The sequence below is a fragment of the Opisthocomus hoazin genome, chromosome 4 (assembly GCF_030867145.1).
Source record: "Opisthocomus hoazin isolate bOpiHoa1 chromosome 4, bOpiHoa1.hap1, whole genome shotgun sequence".
Lineage (NCBI taxonomy): Eukaryota > Metazoa > Chordata > Aves > Opisthocomiformes > Opisthocomidae > Opisthocomus > Opisthocomus hoazin.
In genome coordinates this window covers 27,838,696-27,857,671 of record NC_134417.1, presented here as the reverse complement: position 1 = coordinate 27,857,671, position 18,976 = coordinate 27,838,696, and the positions used below count along the sequence as shown (strand labels likewise).

The following is an 18,976-nucleotide window of genomic DNA, read 5'->3' as shown; positions in this document are numbered from 1 at the left end:
TTGCCTGTCAGTGTAACAAATTACGGAGCTCTGGCAGAGGGAGAGACAAACACCAGCAGCATGCAGTGCTCGCAAGGTATCAGACTCCACAGGTAAGTATTTGTATGGCATGCGACGAGACTCCAAGTCCCGTCCACACACCCTGCTGAACAACCGCACCAAGGAAGCAGCCACCAAACCATCAGGTCCAATCGCTCTGATCCCACTCCCTCTATGCCTCTTCCAGCCCGTGCTTGGCTTCATGCCCACCTCCTCCTCCAGCCCCATGCTGCCAGCCCTGCCCCAGCCCCGTTTTCCCAAAGCGAGAGAAGTTCAGCGCAGGCAGAACAACATTTCTGGGCCACCCTGAGCCCCATTTTCAGCAGCAGCAGCAGCCCCAGTGAAATCAAGAGAGCTGAGAACGTTTCGGACAGTGGAAAAATCAGGCTGTAAATTCAGAGGCGTGCGGTCACCCAAGCTGCACCCCAACGGAGAGCAGCGATCCGAGAAATAAACCTTGTGGTGACCGCTGGGGACAGGCTTGGCTCAGCAGCACCGGCGCTCGTTTTACTCAGCAGGCTTTAATCCGAATTTATTTCACAGAATCACAGAATCCCAGCATGGTTGGGGTTGGCAGGGCCCTCTGTGGGTCACCCAGCCCAACCCCCTGCCGAAGCAGGGTCACCCAGAGCAGGCTGTAGAGGACCTTGTCCAGGCGGGTCTGGAATATCTCCAGAGAAGGAGACTCCACAACCTCCCTGGGCAGCCTGGGCCAGGGCTCCGTCACCCTCAGAGGGAAGAAGTTCTTCCTCATGTTCAGCTGGAACTTCCTATGACCTATTTCCCAGGTCATTCCTCTTGCTCCCTGTCCCCCAAGGGCGTCTGATGGCTCATGGCAGGTCCCCGCCGTCACAGGCACCCCAGCAGCGCTGCCACTGCCACCAGTCGCTGCTGCCCTCCTGTCCGCAAAGCCGGACCTCGCCCAGCAAACGCTACAGAAAGTCGACAGGAGAATATTTCAGAAATCCTATTATATCTCCGTGCTCTGTGAGGAACCTCCAAAAAAGCTGTGGGCTCCCTCTGCTACTGAACAGAAAACACACATTACAGTAAAAAGCATTACAGTTAACCGTTTTCTTGATTTTTTTTTTCTCCTTCCCTTATCTCCCCCTTTTTGGAAACAGCCTTTTGCAGAACATACATTTTCCTAGGTTTTAGCCAAACTGGAAAATTTAAAATTTTATTTGTACTCAGCCTTGAATGATCTCTGAGTTAATTTCTTCACCCACAGACTTGTTAGTTTTTCCCCCCTCTTTTCCTTTTTTGCTTTCAGTCGTTTCTATAGTATGTCCTCCACTTTGGAATCATTTGAGTGACAAAGAATATCAAACAGACTGGGAATTTTCCAGTTTGGGAAAAATTTTGAAAAGTTACAGAATAGAGAAGACAATTAAAAAAAGAAAGGAAAATAAATTTTTAAAATTACATTCAGTTACAAAGGGGAGAAAGAGCAGGAAAAAGAGGGAAAATCAAAACAGTTAAATATTTAAAATTATTTGTCAGCAGTATTAAATTTTTAAAATTACTCCATTTCAAACTTGAAAAAAGCAGCAAATTTGATCAGACACATGATAACAGTAAAAGGATAAAGAACACTGAGATTAAATAAGTAGGAAAATGATCTTTTTACAGACAGAAAGTGATGGAGGAAAGAGAAAGTCCCTACGCGCCTGACTGCTCTCGGCAGTGTCTACTGCCACCGAGACCTTGTGCATCTCTGAAGCAAAGGCTGAGGTGCTGGGGTCCAGGGTTGTTTCTAACCACATCTCCTGGCTTGCAGGCCGTTAGGCTGAAGGAGAAAACTGCATTTCACCTGTGGACGTGGAAGCTGCTTCTACACCAGCAAGCGCCGCAGTGCCAGGGAGCGCTGGTGGCACTCCATCACCTCATAGTGTCACCTTAGACCTCTCGCACCAAAGCTCTCCCTGGCCCCTGCCAACCGACAGTCTCCCCCATGGTTTTCCATGGCCGTATTTTGGAGGTGGAAGAGGTCCATGCAACGGCAGTGGGATGCTCTGTGGTGGAGCGGTCCCAGACACATTCGGTTTGCTGGCATGGCCATGGAGGTGCCAGCAGCTCTACAGGTAGGTGGTGGCCTCTCGGCTCTCCCGCTCTCTAGCCTGAGCGACGGCAACATTGATGCACTGAAGCCACTCCTCGGCGTTCTTCTCGTCTTTGGCCTTGAAAACATAGGTCTTGCTGTCGGTGAAGATCTCAAAGGCCCGGGGCAGGCTGCGGTCCCTGCGCTTCTTTGCCACCACTTTAACGCTCTGCACCTTGCTGAGCTCAATGGGGCAGTCGTCGGGGTCGTCCTTCTGAAACACAGGAAAGACAAACAGAACCAAGTTCATCTGGTAGAGCTTCCACTGCCTTCATAAACAATTGATGTCTCTAGAGCTGGGCTTGCTCCTGTGGACAAATGCACTGATGGGGACTTCCCAAAAGAGCCTTAAGGGATTTAGAAACCCCCCTCCCAGGCAGTGCCACGCTCCCCTGCTGAACACCACGGGAGGTCCTGGGGCTGCGAATGGCAGCAACAGCACAGAACCGTCATCTTCCTAGCTTGTCTCCATCCCCTGGCCTTGCTGCTATGCGTTCTGCAATGGGGCATTTATTTGTCTGTCTCACTCATTTTTTATCCGTGACCATATTCCAGACCTGGGAAGTTTTCTTCTTTCTTTTCCTTCCCACTAAAGTATTCTGACCAAATAATTTTCCATGAGCAATGAAGTTCATCTCCAACTTCACATGGGAACAAATGTTTCCAGAGCCATCACTGATTCCCTGCGCACGACCACAGGACCGCAGCGGTGGCCCACCCTCCCCTGCTTCCTCAAACACTGGCTAAGGCTTCATTGGCAGTATTAAGCTGGCTCTGTGCTGAAATCCCAGCTGGGATAAACGTTACGAAAACTTCAGCACAGAAAATGCAAAGCAACGATAGACTCGAGAACCAAAACTTTGCACCCCGTGAGCCAGACCCTTGCACTCAGAAGGCTGTCTAGCAAAAATGATATATTCGCTTCATTACCACATAGCGTTTGACCTCCAGTTGCTAAAGAGAGTTGATTGCACCCCAGGCACTTTTCTGAGGAAGGAGTTCACCACGATTTTCCAGGAGTTTAGGATGTGGCTCTTTTTCGGACCTCTTCTATTTTGGTTTTCTCCTGCCTCCCCTTTACCCACTGGCCATACAGTTGCTTACACAGAGCGAACATTGTCCACACGGTTCCTCTGACGAAGGGAAGGTTCATGGTGGGGCTCCAGGAGTAAGCAGGCACAGCCAGCTGGCTATCTCACAATGCCTCCTCTGTGTTAGGTTTGTATCTTTAAGTGAGCAGCACGTACAGTCCAAACGCCCACGCAGCACCCAGCCTCGCTCCGCAGCACCAGCGATGACTGGGCAGAGCCGTCATGCTCAGCCAGGCAAGGACTGGCCTCGAAGACCGAGATGAGCACCAGATGCAGCTGGGCAGGAGCCTCCACCGCCGCTTCAGCTGGCCGCAGCCTGGAGCCCTGCATCTCACGATGCTTTCAGCACCGGTACGCGGCCAGCGAGGTGTGGGGCTGGAGCGGACCTCCTCTGGGACCCAACAGTCACACTTTTGTTGTCCACGCCACTTCTGTGAGGCTTCACACCTCCAGCCCTGCTTAAAGGGCTTAAAATTTGGGGTTTGGTGTCTGCGAAAGCTGGCCCAGGGTGTGTGCAGCCTAAACTGGTGGGCTCAGGGTTGCTCCAGGCTGCAACCCAAGCAACGGTTAATGGCAGGACTTGAAATTTAGGTCAAAAAATATAGAAGTAACAGGATATAATGCACCAGCTTGAAAGCCTGATCACCCAGGCGCAAAAACCCTGCTGCTGGCCCTGGGGGGGCTGGGCGCCAGCCTGCTACGCTGACGAACCAGTCCAGGTATTTGTGTTCAGCTTTAAAAAACCAAAGCAGCCTTGAAGTTTGCCAGTTAAAAAGGGAAAGTTAATCTGTACGAATTGCGCTGCTGAGCAAAACCTGCTGTTCAACAAGCTAATCTGCCAGCTTCGCCCGCCTGCGACGCGTTGCCCGTTCCCCGCGTGAACAAGGGGAGCACAAACCCACTGAGGCGATTTCTGCGTGCTAATCGCATTCCAGGACTAATCAAGGTATTCTGATGTGCCTCATGTCTGGCTTGTTCAGAGACCTAATTAAAACCATGCCGTTAAATAAATTTCTATAAGCCAATTGACTTGCTAAAAAATGACAATTATTCTGACGCTCTTTTAGCAGTGAACATCAGCCAGCACCAAGCTGCAGCTACGGTGTCCACATGGGTTATGGTACCCGCGTTCTGGTCTTCAGAATCTCAACCAAAATACCAGAAAAAGTCACTGGAAAGTAAGGCATGGGCTGTTTCGTGGACTACTTGCTTTCAGAAGGATTGTGTCGTCCCACAAAAGACACATGTTCCTCCTCAGCAGGACACCCTGTCGCATTTCTTGTAGGAAGGGGTTCAGGAAGTCATTTAAGAAGCTTAAAGATCTTTACTAGGTTTCTATAATAATAAAGATTATTTACCAGGAGTATTAAGGTTTGGCTATAGTTGGAAGATGCTGCTAGTTTTGAATTATCTAAGAGAGAGCTCTTGTAACAAAAATAAATAGACTGTTTTGCACAACGATTGATAATTCTCATTGTGAAAAGCTGAAGACAATTAGTTTCTAATAATCGAGAAGTAATAACTAATGAGGACTGGATTCAATTACCTGCTCTTCCATGCCCTCGGACACACTTGTCTCTGAGTCCTATTGGTATAAATTTCAAACAATTTACAGAAATTTCAGCAGAATTTCTCTGACTTTAGATGAGGGTAGAAGTAAAAGCAAAAAAACCTCTGCTCCTTTGGGAGAAAAGCATTTTAGCATCCCCTTGCTTTAAACACATTTGTATTTCCTGCACAAATAACACCAGTTATAATGCCATCGTCTCAAGAACAGCTATTCACGTACAAAAGCATGCAAGGCTTTCAAAAAAGGCGAATACTTGCTTGATTTTGGAGACTGCCCTGAGGTGTTCAGCAGGGCCTGACTTTCCAGCCATGCTGAACATAACCGTCTCCCCGCCAGACTCTGCTGGTCCCATGAAAAGTGGGGACCCCGAAATGACAGCCCACTTGCAGCACGTTGGCCATGGCTGCCACTTACCTTGCTGTCCCATGCCACACGCTTCGCAAGTGGAAAAAAGGTATTTACCTGAGCGGAATTTATTGAATTTTTGTTTATTCAAGGAAATAAAGAATCACTGGTCAAGATTGGAAACTCTTTTCTAACCCACTGTAATTCCTTGAGGGGCAGAGGGCCTCGTGAAGCAGAAGCTTTTGCAAGTTCCCTGGGATGCCTCGAGGCAGAGGGGACGATGCTCGGGCGCAGGTCACCAGCTAGTAGGGTGTAAGTTACTGAGACATGGGAGTTGCAGGGCTGAGCCCCGGGCGTTTGCTGCCTGAACAACAGCAGCGCCAACCGAACACTCAAAAATCTCACACTCTTGAGCCAGAGAGGAAAATATAACTAAAGCTGGTGAGCAGCTCCTTGGCTGAAGTTAGCCGTGCGGCATTCAGAGACCATGAGCAAAGCTGAGCTGTAAAAACCTCTGGGAAATGGTGCTGGGGAGGAGGGAAGGAGGGAGATCAAACTGATCCTCTTCCGACTTACGGATTTTCCTTTCCGAAAAAGCAGCTGGTTGCCAGCCAGAGTGAAGTAGCGAGTTTTCCACCTTTTGATAAACTTCCACCGGACTTGCTTCTCTTTCAGCTTGCCTTCAATCAGAGGTTGGCCATCCTGATTTACCCCTGGGGAGGTGAACACACAACGAGGGGGTTATTTCTGTCCTCCCGCTGCCCCGACCGAAAGCCAGGCTTTTGCTGCGATGCAGAGAAGTTTTATTTTGCAGATTAGCAACGTCAGCTCCAAGCCCACGTTCCTCCCGACCGCCAGCATTCAGCTGTCGCTGCAGAGAGCCACTTCAGCCCTTCGTCGTGTTTTGCCTGGGAGGTCTAGCAGATGGAGTTGACATCGCCCATCACTTTTTCTATTCCCTTTGCCATCACATACCTCTCCCCACCATTACGCCTCCCATTATTCCTCAGCCCTGCAATAAGAATTTGTCATTTCATGGAATAGACAGTAGGCACTTATGTTGTCTCTGAGGCTTTAATCCACGCTACGGAGTTCACTACAGAGTTATATTCCTATTGTGCAGTTTCTGGATGGGAATATTTTGAGGATATCACCCTCCATTAATTTCATTGCAGCAGCAGCAGCCCTATGGACACGGAGTTAAGAGCCAGAATCACAGAATCACAGAATGGTCAGGGTTGGCAGGGCCCTCTGTGGGTCACCCAGCCCAACCCCCTGCCGAAGCAGGGTCACCCAGAGCAGGCTGCACAGCACCACGTCCAGGCAGGTCTGGAATATCTCCAGAGAAGGAAACTCCACAACCTCCCTGGGCAGCCTGGGCCAGGGCTCTGTCACCCTCAGAGGGAAGAAGTTCTTCCTCACGTTCAGCTGGAACTTCCCAGGCTTCAGTTTGTGCCCGTTGCCCCTTGTCCTGTCGCTGGGCACCACTGGAAAGAGTCTGGCCCCATCCTCCTGACCCCCACCCTGCAGATATTTGTAGGCATTTCTAAGGTCCCCTCTCAGCCTTCTCTTCTCCAGGCTGAACAAGCCCAGCTCCCTCAGCCTCTCCTTGTAGGAGAGATGCTCCAGCCCCCTCATCATCCTCGTAGCCCTCCGCTGGACTCTCTCCAGTAGCTCCTCATCTTTCTTGAACTGGGGAGCCCAGGACTGGACACAGTACTGCAAATGGGGCCTCACCAGGGCAGAGTAGAGGGGAAGGAGAACCTCCCTCGACCTGCTGGCCGTGGGCTCAGAGACTTGGCACCATCCCACTGGAACCAGCGCCAGCCTCTCGTAGGTGACTCCAGCCCAGAAATGTGACTTTTGCTGAGAAAGGGGTCGGTGAATGCCAGGGCTTTGTCTTCCAGGCATGACCCTTCCCTTCCTCGCCCTCCCAAGACGCAGCTCCTTCTTCCCTCGGGAAAGGGATGTGTTTACTATCAGCCCTCCCTTACCCAGTGTTCGAGCAATAACCTAGCCCTGCATTTTGCAGAGGTCACTCCCTGTTACATCTTTATTATCTTCTCTAGTACTATTTTCAGGAATGTTTCAAAAGTTGTTTTAACATTAGCAATCCATTTTGTAAAAAACAATCCTGACAGCGGACCCAGAGTTGCTCACGTCCCGTAAATCTCACAGCCCTGACCAGCCGGGAATGCGATGTTCTCTATCACTTGCATTTCTAAAATAACATAATTTATTTTGACATCTGGACTGCCAAAGGCCAGAGCAACTCACAGCTCAGCCCCTGAGGACCTGGTGTCTGTCCTGCGCCCTCAGGAACAGTCAGGGTCTTTTCATCACCCTACCCGTGGAGGACATGGATGATTTTACCATCTTGTGGCAAAATTTACTTACAAACTGTCGGTGTGTCACTGGCCAACGACACTGCCTCGCCTGCACCCTGGGTGGTAAGAGCTAAGCCAGCATTTCTGCCCAGCCTGCGCATAAACGCCATCCTCACAGAGCCCACTTCAAATACTCAGGAGGGGTAACTCTGCCCAAGCCAGCGACGAGGGAGGAGGAGAGGGAGAGGCACAAAAGCTTCTGCCCCTCCCCCATGCCCTGCGCTACAGCACGTTGCCCAAGAATAATCGAAAATGTAATTAAAAACACACAGTGTACTGTATAGAGTTCAATAACTATTATGACTGTTATCGGTGTGGCAGCAGAAATTCAGGCACACTCAGCTACCTTACCTTCAGCTCAGCCACTTTCCAGTCCATTCATCTTCTCCAGCGGTCTGAAAAGTGGCTGCAGTTTGCCTCAGAAAAATAACTTATGTTTGTCACTATAGATTTTCCTTCAATCAGTTCCCTTAAAAATAAAACCTAAATAAAGTCTCTCAGAAATCAAACACTTTTTTTTCCCTTATTGCAAAATGATCGCCATATTTAAAAATACTTTCAGAATTCAAAGCACTGAGTGACTATTGGGAAGCCTTGCATTTTCCTTCACACCGTGTTTACAAGGATGCAGCCACCTCTGCCACCAGCCCCGTGAGCGTGGTGCTCACCTGTGATCAGTGTTCACTGGCACTCACCTCGGCTGGAAGCCTGCGAGGTTTCAGGAGCTGGAGGAGCGTTCCCAAACCTTCCACGCAACGAGGCATTTTCCAGCACAAGAAAATCCTAGTGACCAAGGGGGTCACCACGGGCTTTACACCACGGCCGCAGAGCAACGTCAAGCCATTGCACTCCGCGTACGGAGCAAACAATTTAAAAATTCTCTAATACCACAGCTGGGTTTCTTTTCCTTTCTCTTCTATTTTCACCCTGCTAGACAGGACATGATGGATCAGATCGATAGACTGAAGAGCAGTCCAAGGCGTGAGCAGTCTGAGAACGGATGTTTCTTGATGTGCTGTTTGACTTGGAGCCGTTCCCGGCATCTGTCAGATGGTCAGTGATCCTCTGGCTGGCTGTGCTCGCATACCTTAGCATCAAAGTTTATCCAGCAACGCTTTTGGTTGAAAGCGTTCGCTGCCATTTGGGCACGAGCCTTTCGGAGCCCGAAACGCAGGAGGTAGGGGTGATGCTGAGGATGCGAGGTGAGCAGGGTGGCCAAGCGCAGCCACCAGCGGTAGCACCGGGGGTTTCAAAGGCTTTAGAGCTTTTTGGGCACATACCTCTCGTCGCTACCTCCTGCCTGGCAGAGGAAAAACAAACAACGCAAATACAACGCATCAGATTCAGATGAAGAATGTATTCTTCCCCCAGCGTTGTTTATATTGGCAGAGAGGCAGGCTTTGGGGGTCTGCAGTGTGTACTATTGCAATTTCCTCAAGAAAGACTATAAATATTTCTGTCTCTGTAGATGGGGAGTTTTTGGAAGGAGATGGACTGAATGAAAAGGGGGGTGGCCAAGTTTCAGCGTCAGTGGGGAACCGCAGCTGTGATTTCCACGATAAAACCAGGTTGTGCTCTGCTCCTCGCAGCCCGCTGCATCCCTAGCTCGACGCAGCAGCTCTCTGCTGTAGATCTGCACGCCAGCAGCAATGTGTTTCACCACCCAGCCTGGCACGGGACAGAGAGAGGCTTGCTTTCTCCCCGTATATTTTTTGTCACTGCAAAATGGCACAAATTTACAGAGAAGCTGATATGGGGCTGCACCCATTTCACAACAGACTCTTTAGTGGGACAGAGCCTCCTTTTACAGTGTGCTCCTTAATAAAAACTTTGCAATTACGTTAAATAAATTGTTCTCAGAACTACTACAGATACACATTTTCACTTGTTTGCTTTAAAGAGTTCCTCAACTGGCAATCTTTTCCCCCCAGCCTTTCAGAGAAGCATGGCTGGGGTGAAGACAAGTTTTGAATAAATATTCAGTTTATATGAACTTCCTGGAAATGGGAACAAGAAAATGCAAAGCTAAGGGGACTTAAAGTCTTCCTTGGCCATAAGGCCTTTATGACGTGCAGCGATGAGTTGCTTCTGTGGTAGCTCTGTCCTGCCTCCGTGCCCTGGCCTGCTGCTGAGGATGTGCACAGGAACAAGACTCAAAATGCTGGCTCTGGGGCTGGATATTACATCTGGGGTGGAGCTTTTTAAACCCTCTGCTGAACAGGCTGTGCAGAGGGGGATGGAAAAGGCCTCAGGGAATGTTCTTGCTCTGTGGCAGGGAAAACCAAAATGCCCAAACACCATACAGCCCTCTGCCTCCCTGACGTGGCTTTCCGAAGCACTGGTCCAGGGCAGACACCTTTGCGAAGAAGCCTCATGCCATGTGGTCTACGCTGAATTTACATGCATGTAAAACACTTAGAATTAGCTGCCAGTGAATCAACGGCAAAAAAATCCTGCATAAGCACGCTCCCCATTTTTTAGGCAAGAAAAACCATATCCTGTGGCGAAGCTCCCTAATAACCACAAACCCTGCTCAAACAGAGTAGAAAGCAGATGAAATCCAGCTCACACAGGTAACAAGATGCACACAAGGCATCGTCAAATGCCACTGAACAAAAAAGTACCTAAGAAAATAATAATCCATTTTAAGAAAGGAAGAAGCCGTTGGGTTTTTTTTTTCCAGATAAACTTGTTTCTGCAAACAAACCGGGTCTGTGGAGCATCAGGCTCAAGTTGAGCCTTGGCTTTGCCACCCGAGCAGGACCATGCGGTCATCTCCGTGCCGTGGCAGAGGGAACACCGTCTGTCGACAGTGGCTTTGGAGGAGAAACACCTACTGGGAACAGAAGGGCTGGTTTTCTTTCCAAATGGGGTTTTAAGGCTGTATCAGTCATTATCTGGCATTTCTGCAGCTGAGGTTTGCTGGGATAGCCATAATGGTCGTCCTTAAGAGTCGTTCCTCTCTGGCGCTGAGCCAAAGGACAGACCCGCAGGGCCAGCAGCTGCCTAGCGGCTCGGAGTGCAAGTCCTCATGCTCTTGTACCAGCCACTTCACCTCCCTGTGACGTTGTTCCCCATTTATATTTTCATCGATAATTTGCAAGATTTGTGAGAAGAGATAAAAAGCTTTAAATTTTTATAAATTTTTATATTTAGTTTTAAACTGCATCTAAACTGATGAATATTTTGCTTTTTGTGCAAATGCCTCATCAAATTTCTAACTTAACGATGCGCAGGGTAATATCCCCATAATTCCCATCCTTTGCCATCCACACGCGCACTCTTTTGGTGGAGGACGTTTTGTCACCACGAGAACGTGCAGTTTGGTGTCAGGAAATTACCATCTCGGTAGCGTGTGGGCGATAGTAACAGGGCTTAACTCTGTGTCATCTCCCAGGACGAAGTGTCAGAGGTGCTGCGACAAAGTCTGCCCAGTGCCAGACAGAGCACAAAGCTGTGAATGTGAGAAACCCAAACCAGCGGCACCAAGAAGCCAGCTTCCCTGGAGTGTGCGTAAAAGAAAGAGGGGAGAACTTCACTTTAATAAAAGATCACAAAGATAGGACAGGAAAAGAATTTTTACTCCTACATGACAACAATAAAGAATTCATAATGTGCACGGTGACTTTCAGAGCATGATGACAGCTGTATAAACATCCAGACACAGCAAATGAAGGACCTGACAAGAGAATTGCTCAGTGCCTGGGCCTTGTACATCTACCTGGCTCCTGGTCTCACGGGAATGGCGTCGATACCGATTCCAGTGCAGACAAAACATGCTTCAACCCAAACTAAGAAGCTGTAAAGCACAAAAAGTTCAGGGACCAGAAGATACCGAGATGGTTGGGGGTCGGGAATGCAACATGAGAAAGGAAGTGAATGTGCAGTTTTGGCCTAAAGTGGATTTTTATGGCCAAAATCTTTCAAAAACAGGATTTACTAACGAAATGCTGATCTCTGTTTAAGCACCCAGTTGCTGGAAGCAACACTCACAGAGCACTTCTCATGTACATCCACAAAGAAGCCCACGGGGAATTCTGATGTTAGCTTGCAAAGTCGTCGTAATGAATCTGATGCCAGTAAGTCTGAGGGTCTGATTAGAAGAAAAAGATTCATGAAAGATAAGAATAAAGCTCTTTTCCAATATTTTTCTAAGTCCTTTTGCTTATTTTCATTGCGGTTAACTTCACAGAATCACAAAATAATTCAGCTGGAAGGGAGCTCAAGGGGTCCCTCATCCAACCCCCCGCTCAAAGCAAGGTGACCTATGGAGTCAGACGAGGTTGCTCATGGATTTATCCATCCGGGACTTGAAAATCTCAACAACATCTCCAGGCAAGCTGTTCCAGTGCTTGATCATCCTCGTGGTGGGAAAGTTTTCCCTTGCAGGCAGTCTGAACCTCTCCTGTCCCGCTTTATGCCTATTGTCTCTTGCCCTCCCACCACACACCACCGAAAAGAGCCTGGCTCTGTTTTCTTGGTGACCTCCTTGTAGTTATGGACAGGCTACTACGAAGTCCCCCTTCAGCTCTGCCTGCACCAGCCCTTGTCCCTCAGCCCCTCCTCAGAGGGCAAAAGCTTCAGCCCCCAGATGCCTCAATGGAGCCTGTCCCAGTCCTTACTGGGATTTTGCTCAGCCGCCACTGTAGCCATTCAATACCCGCTGCGTGCAAAGTAGGAGTAAGTGCATGGAGCTCGGTTAGCAAGGGACATTGTGACTAAATCCGTACTGCCTCAGAAACGCAGAGCTTTCCTCTTCTGTCTGAACTCTTCCCAAAACCAAATTCAGCAGCTGCTGACCCCCACTGCTTTCCACGGCAGAGCAGGGTCACATGAAAGAAGCATCTGCACTTCTAATACAGCTAGAAGATTTTTTTAAAATGCAATCAACCACCAGTTGGAGTGTGCACATATTAATGTTTGGAAAATTATGTCTAGTTTTGATTTCTTCACCTTGCACGAACAAGGACAAATGGAAAGACTTCAGAAAAGTGATGCAAGAATGATTTAAGACTGTATTTCATATGATTATTCATATCACGCGAAACTAATGAAGTGTATTCTCCTTAATTTGCCCAAGCAAAGACCAAGATGTGACGTGGTAAAGTCTGCAAATAGAGATTTTCTGCATAGCAGGGAAGGTCATAACGTGATGCAGTGTTTAGAGACAGACTAGAAATAAACCCACACTTTAATAGTGTGGTTGAATTACCTGAGCAACAGCTTAAGCATGTCATGGGTTCTGCTTCACTTGACTTTTAAAAGTCAGGTTTAGACATTTCAGAAAAACATGCCAAGGTATTACAGATCAAAGAGAAAACATTTCTTTGATATAAGCATTATTGGACTAGATTCTTTGACTATTATTTTATAAAAGGTCAAAGTAGGTGATCGCACCATCTCTGGGTTTGAAATCACTGTGTGGTGGTATGCTGGCATGTATGATGAGATCTTTAGCTTGAAAAAAGCAGTTAAAGGATTCAAAATGTTATATTTACTATATATTTGTCATTACTTTTTTTCCTGCAGAATACACAATAAAGCTAAAAGCATTACCCAAACTCAAAGTGAAAAATTATTTGCTATAATATCCATTGCTTCTTAAACCATCTCAACAGTGAAACACTAACTCCAAAATCAACTTAACCCTGAACAGTACCCGCTGATGTAAGTGTCCACTGGAATTATTTTCTATTAATTGTACCTTGCTTTCTTTGCAGAACTACAATACAGCAAGCTTTAAGTAGTTTGGGTACTGAATAAAAAGTAAAAAACCCTCCAAACTCTTCCAAGATGAACTCAAAACAGATAAAACCCGAAGCATTAAATCTTGCATTTGATGAAACATAAAATCATCCACAAAAATTCAGTCCAATCATGAATGATCTCAGTAATAATAAACTCCTCGTAACTTGAAAGAATGGAATGTGTGGGTGGCAAGCAGACGAAGATAAATGCAATTAACCTAAGGGAATATGGATTCACTCTCTCTCATTAATCATCACATTGGGTTTTGCTGAAAATCTAGAAAGGACACGTTCCTGAATGCCACTTTTTATAATTTTCAAGCAAGCATTATAGCTGGGATATTTCAGTTCACTAGATAATCACTACTGCTAGCAAAAGATAAATGTATTCAGAAGTTAATATGGTGTAGGCTATTCTGAGTGAATTGCTTTTATAAAGAGGAATTCATAAAAAACCCCTCAGTTTTACCCAAACCGTTGCCCATGGGCACAATGTCTCTTCTGCAGCCCACAGGGATTACTGCAATTTCTTTGTGAGCTTCCAGAATAGGGAATGTACTGCAATTCCCTCTCCGGCTATCAAGAGGTTTTACTGAATTTTTTTGTGCAAGAGCTTGTGAAGCCAATTGTCAATACAGGAGGTTATGTTGAAACGAGGTCCTTAAAGGCCAGCTTTTCCTAACAAGAGGCACACACTGCATTTTCCAAAATTTCAAATGCCTCATATCTGTGCTTGAATGGTCGTCACTTAAAAAAAAAAAACAGCGTAACCTGGTTTTCCTAGCTCTGAGAGCAGCTGCACAGTCAGGGCACACACGTGTATTTGAGCAGACGAGCAGGATTTGTGGGAATGCTCTTCCCCCTTGGCTCGGGGGTGGCAGGAAGAAACAATTCGGGATGATTTAACAGCACTTCTGGAAAAGTGCGGTTGTATAAGAAATGTGTTGCAATGAGAAGAATGCATGAGAAATATTCAAACTTTCTCTGAGTTAATTGCCACTTTGGGTAGATCCACCACCACATTACTTAAGCATAACTGCCTCTTTCCTCACAAACTCAGCCTCCAAGTGTAGTCCGGCTCCGAAAATCCTCCCAGCTACATCCGAGAAAACCCCATCATTGATCTGGCATCCTAGGGCAAGACCCAGGCTTTCAGGCTTTCTTAAGTCTGGAGAGTAAATGACATCTTGCAACAAGCCATCCAAAAAATGCAACCAACCCCAACAGTAACAAAAGACAATAACAGAAAAAGAATCTGCCTCTGAATTCCTTCTTTAAGAAGAATTCGGTTGCGACACAGCATTGCTGAGAAGAAGAAATTACTTTCTTGTCTCTCAAATGTAGTTGAGGTTTCAAAAGGTCTGTCCTGCTGGGAAATGAAAATGAAGGATGCTCTACAGCCCTTAAGTTTCTTACCGATTCAAGGAGATCTCCGAACCCTCTTTCTTGTCTCAGACCTTACAAACCCAAAAAGACTGTGGAGTGCCTCCCAGTCTGGTACAACTTTTCCCAGCTGCCACAGCTCTACATCACCAATGCCAAGAACGTGTCATTCACCTGAAGATTCAATTCCATTGAGCACTGTCTTCCACGTTCCATTCCTACACCTGAGGTTTGTAAGACCCATTCAGTATTTGATTTTCTCAGTCTTCTGCAGGCTTTTAGAGCTGAGAAACAAATGATGATATTCATAATGTGCCTTTCTTTAGACTGAGACAGAGAGAGTAATTGCTCATAAAAAGGACAGTTACAGTCCAAAAATATTCTGTGCCCGGTTCCTTCTGTTCCTGACCATCCCCAAAGGCATCCCTGAACTCTCAGCCCTGGCTCTAAAACAAAGGGTAAAATGGTGATTTCATAGATGCTGACATTTATTAAAGCCTTCTCCCTGCTCTGCTGGGCTCTGGGGGCAGAGGCAGCCCAGTGGCTGGGCAGGGAGGGGGACAGCCCGGAGACCCTTCGCAGCGGGGCAGAGCCAGGCACCCCTGCGGGCAGCGATAACCCTGCAAGCTCCAGGCACCACCTCGGTGCCTGTGGAGGGAAAACCTTCCTCCACATGTCCAGGCATCCTCCATGCTCTGGAGTACTTGAGAAAAAGAAAGCAAAGTCTCAAGTTATTACATCTGCTGCAGAGGTAACATTTCACTGAACGCCTTAATACTGTATTTGCGTTTTTTGCCATTGGGCTTTAGTTGGCATCATACAGATACAAGCTAGATAAAAGGTAACTAAAAAAAATTGATTGTTTTTCCACTCCTAGAAGCAGCAGCATAATTCACAAGGGCCTATATAAGTACCAGCATATAGGAACGAAAGCCTGATTTGTGCCCGGACCTGCTGGGCGAGCTTGATGAGGGCCAACTCCCTCGCCCAGCTGGCCAAGTGCTCCCACGCTTGCACATCTCCACGCAGAGTGGATTTTAGGGAAGGGCAGAACTGCTGCGCTGCCGGGTGGGAACCGCTCAGGCCGGAGGGCAGAGCTCTGTGTATTAATCCCTTACGCTGACGCTGGTGTGTGAACGGAGAACCGCGTTTACACACCCAGGGAAGCGGGATCAGCACGTGCGTTTCGTTGCAGCCTTTTTGCAGCAGCTAGAGGAAATGGTGAGCCCTTCGAAGAGATGTGACCTTCTCCCTCATCTCTGTGGGACGTTGCGACACCAAATCTACACCCTACAACACCGGAGCGTGATTATTCACCATCGTGAAACAACGGCAAGTAAGCCAGAGGCAGCGCCCCAAGCCACCCTGCCACCAGCACTCCGTGGCAGGCGTTAGCTCCCACTTCCCAAGGACCGTCGGCGTCACTTTGCCCTACTCGAGATGTCAGCTCAAGTGCTCTGCAAACAGACTCAAGAGCCTCTTGGCAGTGGCGCAGAGACGGTCCCCACTTTCGTAAGCTCTGGTGGTACTAACCAAAGAGCACTGAAGAGCTCGCTGGGAATCGCTGCCTGCTGTCGCAGTCTTTAATTGCCGTTTAATTTGAGTTCAGACCCATCTGAGAATATCAGCTTTATACTGGTCATCCCAGTGGGGTCTGGTTCCCAGCCCCAACACCACACTCCTGGCCGCAGAGCCATGGTGCTGTGCCACATGGACACCCCCACGCCACGTCCTGCTTCCAGTCCTTCTTAGACCTCTCCATGGAGGACACAGCACTTCAGCAGGAGAGCAACAGGGAAGCGAGGTGTCGGCTGTCCTTTGACGTCTCCAGACTAGCGTCATCAGCGAAACCCACAGCATCAACAAGGAAACGGCCCCGTGCCACCCCCGAGGATTGCCTTTGCCACCTTTGTCTGGTCTGCTGGCTCTAAGGCAGCTGCCCGACCAGCAAGATCAATAGCTTGCTACAAACACTCCCCTTTTTGGACTAGCTAAGTGTCTTTGAAAATTCAAACCAAAGCTATTAACTTCGAAATTTTAAGCAAGGCAGACTCCTTTTCCTTGTGGCTCGACGTACGTCTGTCGCTGATGTGATGGACAAACCACAGCAAGACCATGGAACCAAGATGAAATTTCAGCTCAAAACATGATTTCTTTTAGGGTTGTTGAGTCCCACGAGAGTTGTGGAAGGAGGAAGATGGTCAAACACCCATGAAATGAGCACAGGCAGCCCGGCCTGCAGCAGATGCTGTGCCACTCTTGCAAAAGATTTACTAAATTCAGGACTGATTAAATATAAAGAGAAGCTGGTTGTTAAAATAAATAGCTGAAACAGCCAATTATTCGAAGGCTTGGCCAAAATATTCAAATTTCTTGGCCAGAATTGTGCAGGCTTTTACAGAATGGCAAAAAAAATCTAAGAAAAAGGCCATTCCTCTAAATTTCAGTGCACTGATCTAAAACACGTGAGTATCAGAAAGCTTCAAGAAAAAGGTCACCAGGATCTTCTACCTGGGAAAAAGCGTATTTTCCACTCACCTGGTTTTCTAATATAGCTGAAGTATTTGGGCTGTTCTGAAGCATTACCTTGTTCCTAAGAAGATGCGTACTAAGGACTGAATTATATTAAAGCAAATAACTCTGAGAACAAAGACGACATGAATCAGGTGCAGTATCTATGCCAACTTCCCCCAACACGTGGCACCTGCGCGGTGTCCAGAGGACCTGGGACGTGGTCCAGCAGATGCAGCTCCTACCTGAACACTGCAAGATGGGTGCGGATGCCCCGCACTCCCCAGGGGCGAGCAGTCATACGGATTTATGAGTCTACATTAATGTTGGGTTGTATCCCTCTAAGCATACATCAAATAAGGTTTGTCCTTGACACTGTTATCTCACCAGAGATGCTGAGATGAGAGGAGTTTAATGGAGAATTCCAATTAAATAGACACCGCCTGTGCTATGCTAGAAAGTTTGCTTTCCCCTTTCCCCAATCTCTGCCACCATCAGCAGAGACACAGCGTTATCTGCGAGCTCTGCTCCATCCTCCACCCAACCCAGCTCCTCCACCACCGCAGGCAGAGCGCTCACCTGCTGCCTTTTCAGGGTTGTTGCACATGAAGCACTGCCAAGTTCCTGCTTCCTCGCTGTAGCCGAACAAATCAAAGAACCTCACTTCTTCCAGGTGCATCTGCACATGGTCCAGGTCCTAGGCCAATAATGAGAAAAAACAAACTCACTGATGAGGTGAACCGCTGCACAGTTAACAGCTCGTAACCCGAAATCAGAGAGGAATGCACAGCAGGCACTGAGTGTCCTCTTCCATCTGTCTCCTGCAGACGAACCACCTGCCAGGGAAAATGTGCTAAGCAGGACGTCTCTCTCTCTCTCATCAGTAGCCGCTAATATACGTATTTTTATATATTTGTGTGTGTATGTACATACACACAAATATAAAACAAGTCTGTAGGAGGCAGAGGACTGGTCTGGTGGGGTTTTTTGCCTCTTCAACGCTGCTGCCAGCGGCGCGCTCAGCAGTCCTGCCCAGCATGTTTCCCACCAGCTGAAGCACCTCGATTACCTCCAGCCCTCTCTCAGGACTTTTTTCAGTGATCCAGAAGGTACTGGGCTCTGCCAGCAGTGCTGGGGACCTCCTCCTGTCCAGCCGGATCCCCTGTCAGGGCAAAAGTTAGTTAGTGGCTGGGGACCATTTTATTTTGACTTTTCCTTTCTTTTTAAAAGAAAGAATAGAGGCTCTGAACCCAGCCGCCTGTGAGAAGCACTAACATGAATGTTTAATGTGGATATATGAACGTTTCCAAAAATGCAGCAATGATAGGGCTGATTTATCTCACACAAAACACCCCCAGGTAAATGTGACGTTATTCTGCCAGTGACAAGCCAGGGAAGTAAGGATTATCCATCTGCAAAGTAAACAGAATGTCTGACTTGATCAAAAAACCTACAGAAAGTATGCTTTCCAGCTTCAAGTATGGGAAAAGCTAGAGGATACTCCTTTTGAGGCAATTAATAACACTGTATAATTCAGTGTCTTTTAAACTCTGTTATTTAATTTTAAAACAGATTGTGATCTCCCACTTAAAGAAACCTTGGTGTTAAATAACAGCAACCAAGTTATTCACTGCAAACACAAAGGGAATTGCCAGGACCGCTCAGAAATCACTCTTATTTATTTGCATGGGGTCTTCACAGATCTGCAACACCGCACGCAGCAGCCCAAAGAAAACACGGATTTACGCAGTCAGTGGGGAAAATACCAACCCTTGCCAGGGACATTAGTTCCTCACACTGAA

At 47.6% G+C, this 18,976-nt stretch overlaps 1 protein-coding gene across 2 annotated transcripts in view; it reads right to left on the bottom strand.

Annotated features, from left to right (window-relative positions):
• Nucleotides 1–2,059: 2,059 nt before the first annotated feature.
• The window catches only part of VEPH1 (ventricular zone expressed PH domain containing 1), a 79,242-nt gene continuing 62,325 nt past the window's right edge, over nt 2,060–18,976 (bottom strand). For both annotated transcript variants that reach the window (XM_009939985.2, XM_009939986.2), the window contains 3 exons: nt 17,754–17,871; nt 5,723–5,859; nt 2,060–2,354 (listed from right to left, as the gene is read on the bottom strand). In XM_009939985.2, the coding sequence (XP_009938287.2) occupies nt 2,118–2,354; nt 5,723–5,859; nt 17,754–17,871 (492 nt within the window). In that variant the 3' untranslated portion in view covers nt 2,060–2,117. The remainder of the gene's footprint in view (nt 2,355–5,722; nt 5,860–17,753; nt 17,872–18,976) is intronic.